This window comes from Embiotoca jacksoni, unplaced genomic scaffold (genome assembly GCF_022577435.1).
Source record: "Embiotoca jacksoni isolate LCO1_2020_lvr unplaced genomic scaffold, fEmbJac1.0.p SCAF_5, whole genome shotgun sequence".
NCBI lineage: Eukaryota > Metazoa > Chordata > Actinopteri > Embiotocidae > Embiotoca > Embiotoca jacksoni.
The window spans coordinates 6,550,537-6,571,926 of NW_027185403.1; the positions used below are offsets into that span (position 1 = coordinate 6,550,537).

At 41.5% G+C, this 21,390-nt stretch overlaps 1 protein-coding gene across 9 annotated transcripts in view; it reads right to left on the bottom strand.

Annotated features, from left to right (window-relative positions):
- Positions 1 to 133: 133 nt before the first annotated feature.
- atp11c (ATPase phospholipid transporting 11C) overlaps positions 134 to 21,390 on the bottom strand; it is a 40,311-nt gene continuing 19,054 nt past the window's right edge. For 4 of the 9 annotated variants that reach the window (XM_069171179.1, XM_069171186.1, XM_069171180.1 and 1 more), the window contains 28 exons: positions 18,909 to 18,989; positions 17,588 to 17,695; positions 16,637 to 16,765; positions 16,199 to 16,287; positions 15,564 to 15,614; positions 15,084 to 15,148; positions 14,900 to 14,981; positions 14,664 to 14,814; positions 13,763 to 13,960; positions 12,887 to 13,057; positions 12,265 to 12,476; positions 12,034 to 12,105; positions 11,873 to 11,946; positions 11,650 to 11,753; positions 11,354 to 11,535; positions 10,065 to 10,331; positions 9,757 to 9,934; positions 9,538 to 9,640; positions 9,303 to 9,448; positions 8,915 to 8,974; positions 8,067 to 8,194; positions 7,201 to 7,336; positions 7,036 to 7,101; positions 6,773 to 6,876; positions 6,507 to 6,663; positions 4,475 to 4,583; positions 3,332 to 3,363; positions 134 to 3,034 (listed from right to left, as the gene is read on the bottom strand). In XM_069171179.1, coding sequence (XP_069027280.1) covers positions 4,479 to 4,583; positions 6,507 to 6,663; positions 6,773 to 6,876; positions 7,036 to 7,101; positions 7,201 to 7,336; positions 8,067 to 8,194; positions 8,915 to 8,974; positions 9,303 to 9,448; positions 9,538 to 9,640; positions 9,757 to 9,934; positions 10,065 to 10,331; positions 11,354 to 11,535; positions 11,650 to 11,753; positions 11,873 to 11,946; positions 12,034 to 12,105; positions 12,265 to 12,476; positions 12,887 to 13,057; positions 13,763 to 13,960; positions 14,664 to 14,814; positions 14,900 to 14,981; positions 15,084 to 15,148; positions 15,564 to 15,614; positions 16,199 to 16,287; positions 16,637 to 16,765; positions 17,588 to 17,695; positions 18,909 to 18,989 — 3,219 coding nt within the window. In that variant the 3' untranslated portion in view covers positions 134 to 3,034; positions 3,332 to 3,363; positions 4,475 to 4,478. Of the gene's footprint in view, positions 3,035 to 3,331; positions 3,364 to 4,474; positions 4,584 to 5,514; positions 5,606 to 6,506; positions 6,664 to 6,772; positions 6,877 to 7,035; positions 7,102 to 7,200; positions 7,337 to 8,066; positions 8,195 to 8,914; positions 8,975 to 9,302; positions 9,449 to 9,537; positions 9,641 to 9,756; positions 9,935 to 10,064; positions 10,332 to 11,353; positions 11,536 to 11,649; positions 11,754 to 11,872; positions 11,947 to 12,033; positions 12,106 to 12,264; positions 12,477 to 12,886; positions 13,058 to 13,762; positions 13,961 to 14,663; positions 14,815 to 14,899; positions 14,982 to 15,083; positions 15,149 to 15,563; positions 15,615 to 16,198; positions 16,288 to 16,636; positions 16,766 to 17,587; positions 17,696 to 18,908; positions 18,990 to 21,390 lie in introns of those variants that run through there. The other 5 variants (XM_069171183.1, XM_069171181.1, XM_069171185.1 and 2 more) reach the window with 5 other exon arrangements.

A 21,390-nucleotide genomic window follows, 5' to 3' on the forward strand; every position in this document is an offset into this window, starting at 1 on the left:
GCATCTGCTTAGTGTGTTAAATGCACACAAACACACACACACACTCCAACCCGCCCACACAAACAAACACAGATCTTTACATCACAGAACCTGCAAACACATCTTTGTGTAACAAAGCACAAGGCAGTTTGTTTATCTTCAAAACATTCTGATTTATTACAGAAAATCTTAAGGTTTTGAATATACTAGTTTCAAAGAGGTACATTCAGCTTGGAGGTTTCGAGTGTTGAAGCTGGAGACCCAAAGGGTTGGAGGTGGCAAGGTGTCCCTGCTGTGTGACACAGAGGTGCCTGAAGGTGGTGTTCACCTCCACCCCTCACAGACAGGGACAGAGTCCACAACCAAAAGAGTCTCTCGTGTTTGTTTTTTTTTGGTTTTTTTGAAGACATTTTTATGTTATTACAAAAGTGGCTGGAAAAAGGTTGCATTAAAAATACAATCCATTATTTTCTTATTTTTCATTTACACAGGCAAAACATTAGATTCAAACATATTTTAAGCTCTGAAAATAGCATTTCTGATGTCACTTAAAGGTTTTTCATTTGTTAACAAAACAGGCAGCCCCTCTGTCCTCTCACATACAGTATCTCTGGCACAGTGCAGTCTGGAGCTGACATGTCACCGAGTACAAAAAAAAAAAAAAAAAAAAAAAAAAAAGCAGCCTCCTCCGCCCTCTTGGATGCTCTTTGAAGGGACGGCATGTACATATTTGCTGAGAATAGCTCAACATGTTTTTTTGTTTTTTTAAACCTTCATTTGCCGTTATGACTGCATTTGCCTTTCTGCAGATACACTGTCAGGCTACAGTCAGTGGGGTTAAATACAAGGCCAGTAGAAGGTACAATAGTTGAGTCTGAACAGGGATCAGTAAAGTAGTAAACTATAAAAAATCCCCATACAGACAGATTCTACAACAAATGGCGCCACAAAGCGTGATAATTAGCAACTGGTGCTAATTAGTTTCAACCAAATAATAAAGTACTTTTTCAAAAGGAGTGACATTGGTTCCAAGGTGGACTTTAGGAAGTTGGGAGTGAGTATTTGGGGGGGGGGGGGCTGCCTGTCTTTGTACACATGACAAAGACTATCAAATGGGGATTGGTGCGGGCTCACATCAGGGCTGGAATAAAACAGGCTAACTTAAGTGGTAAGAAGCTGAACACTCTCCACAATAAAAAAGATTTATGTAATAAAAATATAACATTTGTGAGTAAAATTACACAACAATAAATATGCCTAGGTAGACAATATATGCTTGTGGAAAAACAGGAAAACAAACATATTTCAAAACGGTATCAAAAAGTGTCTGAAATCATGTCATGTTTAAATGGAATGTATGAAGCACTACAAACAAGAAGTCAAAGGAAGGAAGGAAGGGCCAGACAGTCCACTCTAACATCCTGTTGGTCAGCAGATCTGACCAAAAAACATAAGAGTAGAGTCTCACAGTGGCATCAACAATGCTGACTCTGCAGTTGGTCTTCTTTATGTGCCAACTTCAGCGTGACGGAGGAAAAAATACACAAACTAGATAATGGGTAATGAATATAAATACCTCATTTAGGCTTTAGTGCATGTGTGCATAAATGTGTACAACGTGTGTGGTTATTGTGTGTGTGTAATGCTCTCGTCTATCCGACATGTGCGTGTGCTCAGGCATATATTCATGTGCCTTAGTGACCATCTGCGCAATGAAGAAACCAGTTTCCTTAATAGTGCAGGAAATGTCTAACTGAACTACATCGACAAGGTTCAAGTAATCCTGGTTTTCATCACACACACAGGCATTTGTGGCAACTCTCATCCAGTACATTTGTGCGCGCGCGCGCACACACAACGCGCACACACACACACACACACACACACAACTTGTCACTTTCAGGTCACACTGGTGTCGACAGATTTCTGATCGCTGTACGTTCATCTTTTTGGCTTTGAGCAGATACTAACATAAATCTCTAAGCTATATACAGTACAGCACATATATTAATTTTCTCATTTGAATTGTACTCTCTTAAATTATCTCTGAGGTTTGAAAGATTTAGGTCATGCTCCAGACAACGTTTCATTGCCAAAATATACTTAACATCTCTAATCTATCTCTCAATCTCACACAAACACGCACACACACTTTTTGGATCAAGTGGTAATATGGCCTCTGTTAACTCCTTTTAGACATTAGAACGTAATAGAGACAGCAAATTTCATTGATAGAAACAAGTAATCACATAACCATCAGCTAAACCAGAAAACTGATCTAACAGTCTGTTTGCTGCTCTGAGCTGGACAGAAATCACATTCAGTAACTCTTCATGTCGAACGATTTGGATCTGTAAATTAGTGTATTTTCCGTAACATACGATAACAATTTCAAGAATAACCACTAAAAAGCGCAATAACTGTAAAGTAGAGGAACTTCTTAAAGTAAAACCGTAGAGAATATAGGAAGAACAACAACAAAAAAGAACAAAAAAGTTGGCAGAATACAGTGACTGAACATCAGTGGAGTGAAGTGTTCTTTTGAGCCTTCTTTCATGCAGATGTACCATTCTTGGAGTGGATATTACAACTGCTTGTTAAAAACACAACAGTTGGATAGAGCTACTGACAAGGCAGCCATGTATGCATTCATTTGTAAGCTAGTATCTAATAAAAAGTGAAAGAAAGAGTACTCATGCCTGTCTGAGTAGATATTGTATAAAATATTGCAGGGCACTGCTCTGCAGGCATGCGCTGGGGGAGGGGAAGAAGGGGTGGGCGTTAATGGGATTGGGCAGAGAAGGACGGAGAAGAGGCACGCATGTCAAAAAAGACTGCGAAACCACTTTCCACCCCTTCTACCCCCAGTCAGTACATCTCTCTTTTTCTTCAGATTTTGTTCCTCCTCCTCCTATTCGCCTCCTTTCAGATGGCACACAGATCTGACCGGAATGGGACCCTGAATGAGGCTGATGCCGCTGTTGTTGCGAGTCTCTGCTGCCTCTTACTTGCGCTCCTTCAGGTGCTTGTAGGACAGTGGTGTGACAGCTGCAATCTGAAAAAGGCACAAACACACAGATTTTACTTCCAAGTCTTCATCGTGCGCTTGTGCCAACAAAAGGAAGAGGACGAGACACCTTGCAATCATCCCAAATCATCAGAGAATAAGCAGCGATTGGCCACATATTGTTACACGTGAAAGTCACTAAATTTGCACCGTCCCCTCCATCAGACATAAAAAGAAATCCGTGAAGGAAATGATCCCCTTTTCAATCAAGTATATTGATCTGTTGAAGCGCAGCAGGGGCATTGAACAGATAGAGGAGGTTAGGTCTTTCCCCTTGTAGTTTACCTTGATGTTTGTAGGAGGCCACCCGCTGACAGCTACAGGGAGAATAGAAATGCAGGTTAAGCAGTGAAAGCTGTTGAAAAAAATCCTGGTGCCATGTTTGGCAGTCGGTGTGTTCAATAGTGATTGATGGATGGAAAGGTTGTGATTTCATTCCCACATCCAAGGAGGTGGACAAAAAAACCTCAAAACACCCGAGGACATTTAGCACAACATAAGTGATGCCCAGTCACCTCAACACAGGTGTGTTCATGGAAGACGTTGCTTTGATTATTGGCTTTTTTTTTGGTTTTTTTTTACAAACAGACCAAATTTGTTCAATATTGATAGGACATTAAGATATAATAGTCAAATTATATTACATATAATATAATATAATATAATATAATTATATGGTGTGTATGTATGTGTTTATTATTTTATTGTCTACCCCCTGTAACGCTGCAGCATCTGGGCTGAGGTTCCGCCAACGTCACATCATGCACTGAGCTCAGCACTGCACTCACAAAACGCATCCATTATTTGCCAGGAAAGTAAGCAGACATCAAGCACCAACACGGGTTTGGATGTGCACACAGGAGAGAAAACGGCCACGACCTAACCACCACGTCACAAACAGCACATGAATGTCAGAAAGTGGAGGAGTTATAGTCACAGACCAGCTCTGTTGGTTCACACTGAGAGAAGAAGACCAAAACTGACACCGACACCACTCTCTGACACTCCGGGTCCAAAAATGAGATGGACTGAAATTAAAACCGAGTTTCAAAAGCACATGCAGAAGGTAAAGAAAAAAAAAAAAAAAAGCATGGCATCCAAAGGGAGGCTGAAAGGAGCACGTGTCTACACAATTACATCTTTAACTTTGCAATATTAGGCCAAGGGATGCATTCAAATGCACCGATTGACCAGTTCAACAAAAATGTTGACAAAAATCGACATGGTAAAAGAGCATCTCTTCAGCCAGCCAATATCAGCTTAAACGACACATAAGAACACACTGGGTCTTGTTGAATGTGGCCTGCAAGATCAGTATGCCTTTGATTCCTTTGTTAAAACTCAAAGTTAGAGACGAGAACTGCTGGAGGGGTTGACTGGGCGAGCGAGTCATTGATTGGCTTAAATTGCCTGAAGGTGGGCTGGTACCTGTTTAAATGACAGGATTGGACTCATCTGAAAAGGTTCTCATGAGCAGGGGCCTGGCTGAAGACCGGGGAGACTGGAGGCCCCCCACGCTCGACTGAACCAGCTTCTTCTAGAAGGGCGAGGCAAGAGACACCAGTGATGTCACTACGCTGACAAACACACACACACACACACACACACACACTCAGTCTCTCTCTCTCCATCTTGTGCCCTCTCTTACACACAGACATACAAATAAACAAAGAACAAACATATATATTCACAAAGACTTCAAAAGTGGACAGGTGGACAATGAAAACAAGTCCAGGTGCCTTTTTTCCCCGACACCTTTTACTTCCAATGATAAGTTTCAGGAGCCTTGACTTTGTTAAATCGGTCCAGATAATTCAGGGCTACTATCCTTGCATATTTCCCCAAAGAATGTACGAAAGAAAACACGCAGACGCAGACACAGACACAGACAGACATACACAGACACACAGACAAAATGCAATGCCCTGCGGGGATTGTGTTCAGGATCCAGGATGAAGTTGTGGACTTGAGCCTCATGCAGGTAAGTTTGGGTGCTTTGACGTGCTGCAGTCACCTGACTGGACATGCGGAGACAGCAGGCATGGGAGCAGCACAGGCAGCTGGGAGGAGACATTGACTAATACAACTGGACACACAAAGATGGGAGGACTGACTGCACGCTTTCAGCACAGACACCCTGTCCTACTCCACACTGCTGGCAGAGATGAGCACACACCATTCCTCCCAATTTAATAAACATATATCATGAAAAGCACTAAAAGGGGGCCTTCCAAGGATAGCATTCCTTAAGTAGTAATTCATCTGAATTATAAGGCGTAATCTGTCCAACCGAGGGGGACTACAAACTTTTACAGACTACCAGCCCGAGTTTCTTTATAGGGTAAGGAAGGAGTCGAACAGTGGGAGAGGAAGGACACAACAAGTAGGAAACAAGCAAGTCTGGCAGACACAGAAATTCTGCAGGAAGAGACTTAAAGGATAAATGCTGACAGAAGGAAAAAAGAGACCTCAGTCACTCCATGAGAAGCTGTGAGTGCTAGCGGTCTGTGACAACATGAAGATAGTAGATGTCCCCGAGGAAGGAAGGCGATGTTTCATCTTTAGAGACAGTCCAGAGAGGAAGAGAGAAAAAAATCAGAGGGTGAGATAGATAAGAAGAATGTGTTAAAAGTGCAAACTCAATAGTAGCAGTAGAAAAGGTAGAAAATGGGCAAAATTAAAATGGTCAAATACTTGAAAACTACATTATACTTATACATTTATACATTATACATTTTTGATTACCTCTTTGCTAACTGATATAAAACGAATGTATACATTGTGCATTGTAATAAGCATATGTCGTTCAAATCAGCAAGCGGCATGGCTCCCCTTAAATATATGGACAACTTTTGGTTTTGTTTATTACTTTTCCCAAATAAAAGAATTCGAGACATGAATTTGAAAAAGTGGGATCCACCCAAAAGCACACCACCAAACATTTCCAGCTGTTTGGAAAACACATCAGCCTGATGAGGAGCAGATTGAAATGATAAAATGTGCCTAAGAAAGTCTTGAGAAAGAAATGTTAGACAAATCTTCAGATGTGCAATCATACCGACATATATATACAGCGTATGTAGATTGTCTGCATATATATTTTAGATGCAGTGGAAAAAAAAAAAGCTTTTGCGTGTCTCTATCTTCATAGTTTGAGCCATTAAATAAAACAGCACTTGACGTTAACTGATGTGTCATAGCAGCCAGCAGAGGGCTGTTGGCAGTCAAAAATCTTGAATCCTTTTTCAGACAATTTGAAGTCTAATTCATTCTCTGTTGTCCTTTGCCTCATGATTTAACACCACAGGTAAGAGAGGTGTGAGTGGAGGCCAACAGCTCTCATGACTGTACTACAGACCTCTAAATACATAAAGGATGGGGTCCTCTCACAACCCCTTGAAGAAGAGAGAGAAGAAGTTAAAGTAGAGCGCAGGTGTGTGTATGTGTGTTTCAGCTCTACCTGTCGACCGTGGGGGCCGCGGGGCTTGCGGAACACCACAAGCAGGATCTCTGGCAGTAGGCTGAGCAGGATGAGCAGGATGATGACCAGCCAGGCTGACACCGAGCTCAGCATGTTGGCAAACACAAAGTACAGGCGCTGCTGCTTCAGGAAAGGCCTGCAGGAGAGGCAACACTTTAGTTTATACTGTCTGGGAGAGCTACTGGGTTTGAATAGAAATATGAAATAAAAACTAGGTAGTTTTGCTTCCTAAATTGTTGTCTAACCATATTATTCCTCCCCAGAAGAAGCTGAAAAACACGTAGAAGGCCAGGGAGCCCCAAATTACAAAGTGGTTGATCCATGTCCAATGCCGTGTGTCCAGAGCAAGCTTAAAAAAATTAAAAAAAAAAAAAAAAAAAAGAGGAGAAAAGAGGAGAAAAGTCAATGAAAGCAGGTCAAAGATCAAAAACACTTCAGTGTTCAGCAACCCATCTGCTCCAGACACACCATTTAATCAAATCAAATAAATAAACAGCGGGAAACTTACCTTTAGCGTTACAGTGAAGACAAGGACAGTGAAGACGATCGTTCCATAGGACCAGTTCCCAAAAACCTGGATTCAAATAAGACAAATGAGCAGATGTAGTGAGGACAATATGCTTCATCATGCAAGTTAATATCACGCCCATTTAGAAGGTAACTTGAACCCCACCTGGCCATTATCCTGCAGGGCTGGGTTACTGAACAAATATCGAACACCAAAGAAGAAGAGCAGGCCATGGAAGATTCCCAGTAACGTCCAGTAGAGAAATGGTCCCCAGCGTAACATAGCATTCTTAGCAATCTCTCTTAAGAAAGTAATGAAAGAGAAAGATCAACAAGCTTATTATCTTATCCTGCACATGCTCTCAATAATGAAAAGGGTAACCGTTAAATATTTAAGTAAGAAATGTGAACAGCTCTTCCTGATCCAAACAAACGGAAAAACTAAGACTCACATTTATAGAATGTTTGATGTATGTTTAATGTCTTAAAATGCTTCATCATATAGATTAAGGTAGAAACAAATATTGTAGATTTCAATAGATTTCGGCATAAAAGGGCATATTTCAGGGCAAAAGGGACAACACTTCAAAAAACACAATGTTACAAAAGCAGAAATAGCAAACTACACTTGTGAATTTGTAACATTCTCATTTAATTGTAAATTTAGTTATAACCTAATGCTAAAAAGTAAGATATAATGATACGTCTCAGTCTACACCAGTTTGTTCATTGATATAATCTCTGTTAGATTTTTATTAGTGACTGTGCAAGTATTTTGGGGTCTTTTGGCTTTTCTTTTCTTTTTGTAAATTATGTCTCTCTATTCGAAAATAAAAGATTGACTACTCAGTCAGCCAATCAAGTTATTACTCCTCAAAACAGCGATCCTAAATTCAAAACAAAATGAAGATCCTAATTTCTTTGACTGAAGGTCCTCTTTGATGAAAGTATACAATGTGACAAGCACATCTACTGTACTATATCCACTGAGCAGCAGACAAGAAAAAAAAAAAAAAAAATCCCCACGTTTACCTGTAGAGGGTAGCATTGTCCAGGAGAACCTCAATGAAAATGTGCTGCTCCAAAAGGCTGTAAGCCAGGATGGGCATAGAGGTGAAGCAGATGTTGTACATCGTCAGATAGGCCGCATCATACAGGGGCTGGGGAGGGGAGGATGGGAGGGGGGGGGGGGGGGGGTTGAAGGGACAGGGGTTGGTAAGGAGGAGGAGGAGGAGGAGGAGGAGGAGGAAGGATGGGGCAACCAGGGGTTATTATCATGGAGAGGAAAAAACTCACACACACCAGCATAACTTGTTTCACAGAGCATGAGCACACTTGTATACATCTTTCATGTAGTTATGAAAGATCGATGTCAGGGGCCAAGTGGCATGAGGCAGAATGAAAAATTCACCCTCATCTTTCACACTCATACTAAAGCATAATCAATTATCTTACCAAGGATGATATCTATTAATAAGTACTGCATTGATTAATGGACATTTCCATGCCAGAAGCTATTTTTATAACGCAGTACCAGTAACACACTAAATATTTAGATTATATCATCTATTTCTCATTAATAATGAAAATAATTAATGTGTTCCAAATTATATCAATAATAAAAAAAAAATATATTTGTCTTGTTTAAGCCATATGTTTATTAACAGTGTGACAACAATCACACATGTCACCAGGATTACATAACATCCATATGCAATGGTGGCACAACATTCTCATGTAGTCCAAGTCAGTGTATAAACGTATCAGAGCTCAAACACCCTGGGGGTAGTGAGGGAGGGGCAATCTGAGGGAAAGACAAGGACGAGGATGTGTGGATTTCAGGGACACTGCCTCCTTTCATGTTCATAACATCTACTCACTTGCTGGGAATAGCCGCAGAAGAACTGGTACAAAAACTGTGGCAAGATGAAGCAAAGATTCTGCAGGCAATGAGAGAAAGAGAACAGGTTGACATTGTTGGACAAAACCATCAAAGACCATCGAATGAATAAGTCCCCAAATGATACCCAAAAAATGCCATGTGATAATTTAGGTTCAAACTAAAAATAAAAAATAAATCTATTTAACTTGTTGAGATTCATTTTCAACAAGTTAAGTCAGATTTGTATCCCTTCATCCAAATGTTTCCAAATCAAGTGAATGTGTGACTTTAAATGGGGAATCAGAGGCTTTGCTGAAACTCTAAACAAGTTCTGAGCTTAAAGCCTGATAAAAAGTCAGTGCGACCGAAGCATCCGTTCCTCCTACCTTGTAAAAGAAATATTGCACCAGGTGTGCAATGCGAACATAGTAGAGATGCCCATGAGCCAACAAAAGTTTCTTAAGGTGCTTGAGTTTGGGGATGGCATAATCACTGTTCCTCACCGCCTGCCGTCCCTCTTTACCCTTAATGCCTAGAACAGCCAGACCAAAAGAAATTACACACTACCTTCACTATATTTGGGACAGTGATTATAGTCAGTTTCAGGATGATATTTCTTACCAATGCCAACGTGAGCTTCCAAAATCATGCTGACATCATTGGCCCCATCTCCAATGGAAAGGGTGATTGGGCTGCCTTTAGAGTTCTTCACCATTTTAACTATCTATAGATGGAAAAGACAGCGGGGCGAGAAATGTATTCAAAGACTTACTACAAAAGTCATCATTTCACTTCTTTAATGACTGACGAGTTTCCACATTTGAAATTGACTGTTCCGACCTGAGCCTTCTGGAGAGGAGCCATGCGGCAGCACAGCACAGCGGTGCAGTTTTGACAAATCTGAAGGAACAGGTTCTTGTAGCGACTTGAGTTGGAATCAGAGGATGAGTTGAGCACCATTGACAGAGTGGCTCCATCTATAATAAAACCATAATCCTGATTGGCCAAAGACCAACTCCTACAACACAGAAGGGAAATGAGGTCAAGTTAAGATTCAGTTTGGTTACCTGATCTCCGAAATGAAAGGCCAAAGTATCACAAAATAATCTCAGTAACTGGGCTCAAATCATGCAAGTCACGGTACCAACCTGGTGACGCCTGCCTTCACTGGCGGGGCATCCTGTACAGCTTTCTTGTGGTACTCCAGCAGGAGCTCATGTAGTCGCTCTTCACGCCTCCTCGCTCCATCCTCTAGAGTACGCACTGTTAGCTCCAACAGCTCTGTGCTCCTCTGGAACAATCTACAAGCATAGCAGGTGGATTTTGCCGTCTCCATCTTGTCCCCCGTGAGGACCCAAACCTTCATGCCTGCTCCCTGCAGGGCTTCCATAGTCTCTGCTGCCTCCTCTTGAAGCCTGCGGAAAAGAGCAAAAAGGACAGAAATGAGATGAGTGAAAGATTTCTACATTAACTCCAAGACAAAATAAGTATCAGTAAAAAGCAAAAAAATCCAACAGCCAGACAATACCATGAACATCAAGGTTTAACTTCTCAGGAGATCTGTTGATTTCCATTGCAGCAAAAAGACAACGTTTTATGACACAAACCACAACCAGACTTTGCAAATGGGACTTAAATGAGGATTAGAGAGGAGTGACAAACACACATGTATAAGATGCATCAAATTCACATAATAATTCATAAAAATGTTTTGGATGCTGTGACATTTTAAAATCAAGAGCACTATAATATTTAATGTCCAAGACAATAATTACACTTCAATGTAATTTAATTTATTATTAACATATTTCAAATGTGTTGATGCCTGCTGATTCAATAAATTGCTCCACTACTTTTGTACCAGTGTTCTAATTTCTTTTTTTTTTGTCTTTTATAAAACAATTCACAGCCTGTTTTTACACACTGGACTCATGAATTGTGGTACGCTACACAACCACAAGATGGCAGCATGAGCTCGCATTAAGAACCTCTGAAAAACGGGGACTTTCATGCTGTCACCAAACTACTACATTGAAATTAGAAAGGCAAATTCATAACGTCCAAAAAAGGACCAGTAAACTAATGTCATGTGACAAGACCAAGAAGCACAAAAAGGCTGTTGTAAAACATCTGTGGAAGGAGGAATAATTGATTACAACAACACATCAAAGGCACCATCAGAAAAGAAAGTGATAGTGCCAAACTGTCACAAAAATAGAGCTTAATGACTATCTAACCTTTTGGCCTCTATTCATTTAAGGTGTATTCTGAAATATCTTTATATGGGGGCTTTTCACCCATTTCTCTAAACTTCTTGGCACAACTTCAGTTTAGTGAAAGGGAGGGACAGGAGCAGCATGTGAAAAAATAAGGAAGACATTTGACAACTTGTAACTGTGACAACTGTGTGGTTACAGTGTGTTGCGTGATCACCCACCGATCTTCTACAGCAGTAGCTCCGATCAGACTCATTCCACTCTCCACTTGGTTGTAAACAGCCATTAGCCTCTCCTCTCTGTCCTGCAGAGCCAGTCGAGCTTCCCTCAGTCCTGCATCTGCCTGGGCGTACTCCTCTGCGCTAAGATGTTTGTAGGCCACACACAGCGTTCGGTAGCCCTCCTGAACAGAGAAACAGCAAGCAATATTACAAAAAGAAAACAACAAATGGTACATGTCGTGAAAATGTTGCAGCAGTTTGGAGATTTGGAAAGACACGTTGGATTTGAAACCTACCGTTGCATTACGCTCCACGTGCATGCGTATCCTTTCGACCTCCTCCTGTCTGACTCGGGGGAAGATGGAAGAGTCTGCTCCTTTACAGAAAAGCAGTGTATCACCTGGGCACAGAAAAAAAAAAAATAAAACACAATCGCAGTCACCCAACAAAATGACAGCTGAGGGCCAACACTAAATCACAGTCAAAGCCATAAACATGACAGTAATAACAACAACTCACCTGATTTGGATCTGACTATTACACTCATTCGCCTTCTCACTGGGTCAAAGTTCAATACGTGAAGCAGATCATACCTATGAGGAGTCGAAATAAATGATTTAGTTCACATGTAAACAGAAAAAATTGCTAAAATCAAAAAGCTTTGTGTATTACTGACTTACATTTCAACATCGTTGTTCCTGTTGAGAATTTTCATGGTTTTACTTTCCAGACCCAGAAATGTGAAGCCATACCTGCAGGTGGAGACAAATCACCACAAATGTGCCATTTACTGTATGTGCTCATGTGCTGTATGAATGAATGTTGTAAAGAAATGTATACCACCTAGTAAATACATTCTGTGATATTGATATTCTAACTACGTGCTTGAGACGTTGCAGCCCATCTCTTACCTCATGGCACCCTTGACCAGAGCAACCTCATCAGGTGAGGAGGCTATGAAGCCCCTCTGCTCCTGTGGAGGATGGAGCACCTCTCCATCCACCTCTAAGCCATCCACCTGGTCTATCTGTCCATCACTCAGGCCTTGACCCTGCTCTGTAGATTCCTTCACCTGGACTGTGTGACACAGACACAGGGCGCGCAGAAACAGCTCCTCCCTCTCCTAATAAGACAACATGAACAGGGCTTAATATAGTAAAACAAGATATGGTAAATAAACCGTTTTAGAAATAAACCATGAACCATTTTATTCAAAAAATATTTTACAGCCACACGTGGAGCCGCACACAGAAGCTGGAGTTCAGATAAAGGCCCTGGATTTACAACCATTTATCTAAATTGACGTTTTATCAACATGAGTGTTGAAGTCTGTAAAGTGTTATCAGGTGCTCATGTCAAGAGCACACAGCCCCTCCCCCCCTCCTCCTCGCCCCCCTGCATATGTTAACATCTCAAGGAGTCTGTACGTGGGTGACCTATGAAAGGGTCTTTCTGAGCAACGAGCTATGTAATGGCCATATGTTAATGCTTGTGTGACTTTTACAACAGATGGAGGGACACCACAACACCCACCCTGCCAGCTTTCTGCTGCAGTTTGCTCACAGGTCCATCTGTGACACAGAATCCGTCCAACTCTGTGTTCGCGTCCCGGTACTTGTACTGGAAGCCGTCGATGCAGCACTCTATGAACTCCATGTTATTCTGAGTGAGGGTGCCGGTCTTGTCTGTGAAGACATACTCCACCTACAGGCAATATGATTAAAACAAAAATAAGTGACTTATTCAGACCCATAAAAATTCAGTTTCCAACAATAATATTAGGCAATTACTTCCTGTATTAATCAGTTTAATGAAGTACCACCTTCAACTAAAGTAATCATCTGACAACCAAGTGTGACTGACCTATGGCAAAACTGTTTAAGTTAGAACCATAAAAACAGGAGATGTCATTATACAGGAGCCCTTACCTTGGTCTCATATGTTAACTTTTTTCCTATGTTTTAAGTGGTTGTGAACTATACTAGTATAACATAAAAAAGCTCTGTTCACGGATTAGGGAAAACGGTAATTTTGAACCATTGAATTCTGACTTTGAGTGATTTGCACGCAAGAGTATTTTTGTTTTTACATTTTGTAGAGCTTTTCTTCCAATGTCATATAAATGTAAATTACACATGCACATTATTCATAGACTCTGCATATTTACTGTTCAGAAAAAGGCTTATATTTTGAAAAAAAAAAAATTATAATACCACCAGGGATATTTTCTCAGCTTTCTAAAGCCACAGAAGAACTGAAAATAAGTTCAATTACTGTAAAGATTAATTAAAGAATTGCAGATTTTTAATTACACACAGAAATGCAATATTTAGAGAAAATATTGCATCAGTGATAAACATCTCTGTCATTTAAGTGTCTCATTAAAATGTGTGTGTGTGTGTGCCTGACCTGTCCGAGCTCCTCATTGAGGTCCGAAGTGTTGACCAGTGCCCCCTCCTTGATTTCGGGGTCGAAGAAGTCTTTGTCCCAGGTGATGAAAAAGGACCCCAAAAACTTTTGCATCTCAACCGTCACATACATGGACACGGGGATGATGAAGTTGAAGAGCACCATGAAGGACAGGAAGTCAGTGAACATCTTTAGGTACTGTTAGAAAAAGAAAAAAATGCGACAGGCACAAATTTGAATAAAATCTTATCTTGTGTAATCTTTTAAAATCCATCTCCACAATTCAGGCTAATGTAAGCAGGCTTAGTAATTTTGCTGGCAGAGTAGCATTGGCTCATTACGTTGTACTTTGTGTGCATAACCATACACAATGTGCTAAAGTTACTTTATACATACGACAAATATGAAGAAATGATGGCAGTCACAATGTTCACAGCTCATTGAGTGCAAGAGCAGAGAGTTAACGGCCAATGAAATGAACCATGTCACAATGTAGGTCTGCAGTGGCCATTTTGCAGTTTTATTAGAGTGGATCGGAAGAGGCCAAACCTTGTAAAACATTTTGATAGTATAGATGGTGCTCTCAAATGTTACAACTACAAGCCTCTATGGGTAAGTATTCATCATATTAATAGAGGCTGACTTCCACATGGTAATACAGTATATTGATGCAATGCAATCCTATTAGCTATTCGTCTCTCAGCAGTCATTCCGGTACTGCTCTAGACATTTCTTATTCCATTAAGCGAAGACATTTTTCCATCTTAGACTGTGTTTTCTATACAATTTTTGATCTAGTTTTGGTTCTTGGCTGTTTCGTAGTATCAGACACTCAATTTACAGTTCATTGTTTCATCAACAAGGACAGCCGTTTTAGCTGTTTTCTAAAATGTGAACTCACCAGATTGGTGTCCTTCTCTCTCTGGGTTTTCTCATTGTACCACGGTTCATCCTGTCCGGGCTTGCTCTGCCACACATACTTAAGTGTAGTGCACACCAGGGCCTTGCTCACCAATATGCAAAGGTACACCAGAAGGAAGGCATTGATAGACCTGAAAATAGAAGAAATCAAATGAATGAGTACCAAAGGTTTGTTGTGTATGTTAAACTAGTCGACATCTTTTCCTCTAAACTCACTTCTCCACAGCAGAGCGCTTCTGGGATTTACCCTGGTAGTTAAGAGCCATCTTTGTCTCCATGCCAGTGTAAACTGCAACACCTTGGGGAAGAAAAGGAGAAGAAGAGGGATCAGCACTTTCGATAATGAGCCATCTTCAGTAATATACATTAATTGTAATAATGCCAATATTATTTGACTCACCAAAGATCTTCTGGGTATTCTTTAAAGTTGACCCTTTCAGCAGTAAATTTTCTGGGCCCAAAGACCTGCAAAATCACATCAGTGGATCAAACTGTTTAGTCATATAGAAGCCATGCAATCCACACACTCCTCTATTGCCTAAAAGGAAACCTGGCAGGCAAGCTGGCATCACCTCTAAAATACGCAGTGACAGTACAGTACGACTGCAGTCTGGGCTTACACCGGTCCCAGTGTTCCTGAGAAGGACACTGGCATTTGTTTATACAGCCATTATAAAGCAGTCAATGATAAATGCCTATGGGAGTGCTTTGGAGGTCCTGCCAGCGTTGTTTTAATTTTAATGCTTGTCTGCGATGAAGGATCAATGGAATAATGATTTGTTGGTGATGCAAAGGGAAACAAATGAGTGCTTAATCAACCGTGTTTTGATTTGGCTCTCACTTAAAGTGGGCTGAGATGGTTGTGCATGAGTGCGCTCACCTCACTGCAGGCTCCTGATTGGACTTATAGATGTGCATACGACCAACAAACCTGGAACAAAAGAAAAGATACACACTCGTGACATCTGTTCAGCATATAATGCAATCTGTTACTACTAGAGTGGATTTAAACCTGAGATATCCGAATCTGTTCAGAGTTCATTAACTTTACAAAACTAAGTACTCCCTGACCTGAAATCAGGTGCAGAGGTTTGGAGGCCAGCTAATTACAGATGGTTAGCAAACAACACACTGACATATCCATTGACTCTGAATGGCACATCTCAAACAGCATACTGATGTCTAACTAAATGGCAACACTGCTGCTACTTGCCCCAAGGGGGAACCAGAGGCTGTCTATAGATTATGTAAAGATTTCAACAAGTAAATGAGAATCAACTTTGTCGTGAAGTGATCAGATTAATGGAAATAGGCCAGCCTTAGCCATTTCTAATACGAAACCAACCAAACATGAGCACATTATGGCTTGCAAAACCTCTCTGCTTAACATTCTACATGCTAATATTAGATTCATTTAGGAGATTTTCAACTGGTGTTAATCCATCACCCAGAATAAGCACAAGGCAACCCATGCTTGTGGTGTAAATCCGTTGGGACCACATGATGATTGCTTACTTGTAGAGGTCAGGCTGTGGCTGTTCACACTCAATGGTGGCGTTGAGAGATTCCAGATCCTTCTCTGTGTCTGGCACGGTGTAGTGTGTCTGGACAAGTGGAAGAGGCCGAGAGAGGCAGAGTGAGAGCTGTGACTGACTCAGGTCAAGTGATCATTTTAGCTTCCCCTACTTGTCACTCACAGAGAGTACAGGAAATTAGCAGGATGGAGGGTACAGTGAAACTGTGATGCACTTGAGCACTAACAGGCACAAACACATATTTCTGAGAAACTAGACAAATGAGAAACTTTCTTTAAGACAAGGGTGGTAATCAAAGATAATCACTATCTTTTCAAAACTTCTTCCAAGCCAAAATTATTGTTTAAAAACTTAGTAAAATTACAACCTAGCTATTCTGACGTGAGAAAGAGGAGGGCAGAAGAGCGGCCCATCTTACTTTATGGTTGGACTCTCCATCCAGACTTGCTGTGGTAACGAAACATGTGTCGTCATCTCGGCTGGACTGCAGCAGTATTAAATCACAGGGAAAGGTCTCGTCTTCCTCCACCTCCACAACATCCCCCACCTGAAGAAATACATCCAAGAGCCCCTTGTAAAGATACAGTTTGATTTGTCCCACTCCATAGGCACAATATCTAAAGAATTTGGTACAGGATAAGTGACAGAGATTTAAATAATCACAACCTTAAGCAATTTCACCACCAGGAAGGAGGAGGACTCTAAAATAAACACAACTGTCACTTTCTTATCACGTTGTTATGGCAAAGGTGTAAGCAACTGGCTACTTAAAGAGCCAAGAAGGCAACTAATGCGGAGTCAGTCACCTTTTAGCTCAAACAATTACTGACAAAAATATCTCTCTTTTTGGCTTGTTGAATGTTTACTTCAGCCGTGGTCCCTTTAACACCAGGAGGTGGCCTACAGTTAACTTGTGTAAGCTCCTGTTGGGAGAGCAGCTGTCCAAACTTTTATACAAAGCTGTTAATTTTGAATTGATTTGATTTTGTTTGTTGATTCTCAGTGATATCAGCAGCAATAGCAGCACTTCAACATAACCAGGATTTATTTGGTTTACGTTAAATATAGAATAATGTTGTTTAGTGCATATTTAACTTTCGAAACTTCCATAAGTCTTTGAAAATACTATTACCTACAGCAAACACAAGTGGATTGCATTGGAGAAATAGCCTCCACACAATACCTTGGATACAATAATCACCATCACACACATGTTTGAAGATCTAATCAGCTCAGCAGAGCCGCATCTTCTCCTCTGTGCATAAATTCCAAACACAATCATGCCAAGCTGCCAGCATCTTCTCTTTGAGCTTATCTCTAAGGCATCATTTAATTGATTTTTAGTTAAGATGTGTGTACTAAAAGGTACCTTGATCTTCTCGCTCTCCTTCCGTATCCTCCGGCCGTCCTCTAGCACTGTCACTGAGTACTTATTCACCTCATTGTCAGCCTTGTGCCGTAGCCAGTCCTCATAGCCCTACGGCAATACGTCACAATCAGATTAGCGTTACTTGCTTAGTACAACAAAAAGTGCAAACTTTCACTGTCGCATTAGTACCAATGGGACACTGACAGCTATGACTGTGACATCAGAACTGACACACAGCAGAGGAGTGGCTGTCCAAGTGAGGGGTGGACAGTGTCGGCTTTTGAGAAAGAAAAAGTTTCACAATCACTGCAGTAGAGGTGGAACAGAAACTGTCATAAATGCCAAGCTAAGTGAACAGAAATGTATGGCTGTGCATACGGTTAAATTTTTACACTGAAAATGTCATCATTATTTGAGTGCCGGCAGCAGCAGAATGGGATGGTGATTGTCCAGCAGTGCATTGAAACAGTATACCATGAAATAATACCGAGTCAGGTAAAAAAATAATTTCTGGGGCTGCAGCGGCAGCATGAGGCACAAAACCTAGTGTAGACTTCATAAGTACTTTAAGATAGTGATGGAGAAGATGGTGCAGAGATGCAGAGGGTAGGGAAGGAAACCAGAATGTGTGCCAAGGCTGAGTTTGAGCCAGAAAGCGGGATTACAGTAAAAGGCGACAGGAGGAGAAAGTCTGGTTGAATGATGCAGAGAAATTATGCCAGGTGGATGAAAGGAGAGAGAAAAAGAAGGCGAGGCATTCAATGGATCGTCAGCTGAACCATACAGTTCAACTCGGCCTGACTAATAAAAGTCAGGCACGCTGCCTTGGTGTCCCACTTCAAAGCCTGGCTGAAGTGCTATCAGTGCAGCCCATATATTTTCAGAGGGAAGTCCGCCCACTATTGTGCATTTCAAAGGCCCAGCAGTAGACTAACTGAGAAGCCAATCCTAAAACAATACATCTAAAGCTGGGACACGGCAGCAACAGAGTCAAAGAAACACACACTCCCCTTGATAATTTGTATCTCTGTAATAGACTTGCTCTCTCTACATTTGCTCACACTCCCCGAGAGCCAATTTTGTCTTCACCCCAATCAGAATTCACCAGCAGAGCACATTAATACAAAACCCAAGAGGGCATTAATCACATACTTTATACAAAAATCACAGCGCAGGGAGTTATGAAGGCTGGGGGATTTAAAATGTCATATGGAGAAAGAGGAAGTATATAATGTAATGAAAGACAATATAAGAAAATGAGGCCATGGCAATAGAAATCCCAATATAATGTATGTTATCAACACATTATGAAGTGTCTTACCTGCTTGATAGCAGTTACTGTTATCACAAAAAATAAGGGTAGGCCACTGGTGACTGGGCTGGTGGGGGTGTCCACTATCACCTATTGGGAGGAAAAAACAATTTCACTTCAGAGAAATGCAATGTAACCACTCAACAATAAACATTTGACCTTCAAACAGAAATGCTATGCATTAAATGCATCACTCCAAAGGCTCACTGCAGCATGTTGCTGTGGTTGCAGCAGGAGCAGTCTGTGGTAATGGTTTCGAAGGTTGGGGAGAGTCCTCTAAATGCAGGGTGTAGTCTCTGTCGTTTCTGTGAGGCGTTTCTACTATTCCCCATATTTGTTCATCAGCAGGAGGAAACACAAGGGAGACATTTACATTTAGGAAGGAGCTGAGGGAGGTTCTGGACCACAGAACTTTTAATCAAGTGTACCAGGGACAGAGTGCTTAATCTGCAGGCATGCCAACACTTCTGTGTCTCTGCCAAGGCACTGAAGAGGGCCAATGGAAAGCTTTGTCAAATTCACCTTACCTGCCTCAGCTGTGCACGAGGGAATCTACGGGGGGGGGAGTATGCGTTTCATTTTTAGGCATGTGTGACCAGTGAGCAGGTAATCCCAAACAACCATTTTAAGAGCAGCACCTGACCGAGGCTTCCAGCTACGCTCCAGTACACAAACAGCCTTATGTGTTTGTGTGTCCCTTAAAAGCACGAGACGGATTTACCCTGGCATTTCCGATCCTGCAGAATGCAGGTCGGTCTCCCCGAGCTGGAGTGCAAATTACAGCACGCATAGACACGACACATCCAGCTCATTGATATTCTGTCCAGGAGCATTAAGTGTCAGATAGACATCAGCTCAATTGAGAGTAGGAGATGCGTTTTTGATGCAGTCTCCAGTGTTGTTCTTCACCTGTGCTTGAACTGAGAATGAAACAAACCCGCTGCTCACTCGGTAATCGCGGTCAGACAAACACAAAGTCACATTGTGTACCCGTTCGAACACCTAAAAACACACACACACACACACACACACACACACACACACACACACACGCGCGCACAGAGAACGTACAAAGGCATTGAGCTAGTAGCCTATCCAAGCTTTACTGGGATTACAATTAACTGGAGGATAAATCAATTACAAAGCAGAGATGGGCTAGTGCACATCAACCGTTTGGAGAAGTGCAGATTCAGAGAAGAGTCGGCATTATATTTGTAGTAGTTGGCGATTCCGGTGAGACAGAAGTGAAAGTAATAATACTGCCGCAGTAGCCTCAGGTGATGCAAGCCAGAGATGAGAGTACTCAGTGCTTCAAAAGAGCAGTGTGCGTACACGAGAATGGTGTACCGGGCTCTGTGTTAAAGACTCTTTAGATCTCGCACATTGCTACAGGCAATTGAACGCCTCTTGAGAAAGCTCAGTTCACCCTGGCAATGTCAGCAATGCACTGACTGGCATGACCAGGGTACGCACAAAACAGGGCCTGAAAAAGCCGTAAAAACGGTAAATAGTGGGCAGCTGTAAGCAAACTCCGACCCATCCGTACGCACGTTTTGGAGATGGGGAAAATTGCCGACAGACGGAGAGGTGGTGAATTGAAACCAGATTGTAGAAATGAAATGCGACAGACAACTTGATACGTATTACGAAGCCTCTGACACTTTTCATTTCACTTCATGGGTCCACTTTATCATTAACATTCGAACCAGCAGGATCATTTTTGCTCGTGACCTACAATTATTCCATATGCAACTTTGAACTGTAAATGATAGAAGCAAATCTATAGCTCGCATTTAATTCCGCTCATATCCTCCACCCCATCCACTAACACCTCGAGTTCTGTGTCGGAAAAATTATATCTCCGGATTTTCCTCTGCGTCGGTTACACGATTCACCAAACTGATCCACATGGCTAATTTTATATGCATCAACCTCTATAATATGCTTTGCATTGACCATTTATGGTTGAATGTAGGCGTGTTGAAGGCGGGACGTGAGGCTGATCTACGTGGGTGTGCGTGTGCAGGCTTTTATAAACCTGAATATTTGTTTTGCGCACGTCGTTTTCTGCCTTTGTGCGCACGTACACTTTTAGTATGTATCCCACGCAATGTCTTATAAATGAGGCCCCAGATCCTCCAAGCTAAAACACTTTCCTAAGCATTGATGTAATGAATACTAGAGGAAGGTGACGGAGCACTCGATATCCCACATCTTGTGTTCACATGACTGGATTTAAATTTGTCTAATCACAGAAGGAAGAATAGCTACTAGACGAAGCACTGAGAACAGCATGTCCCTCTGATGCAGCAGCCAGATGGCCAAACCCGACACACACAGCACACAGAGGATGCTTTACAAAGCTGACTTTCAGCCTAAATGTTGCTTGACTTTGATTTATCTTTGGCAACTTTTCAACAGATGACTTTTTAAAAAAAAAAAAAAATGTTTTTTTAATTTAAAAAAAAAAAGAGGGAAACTGGCATCTTTT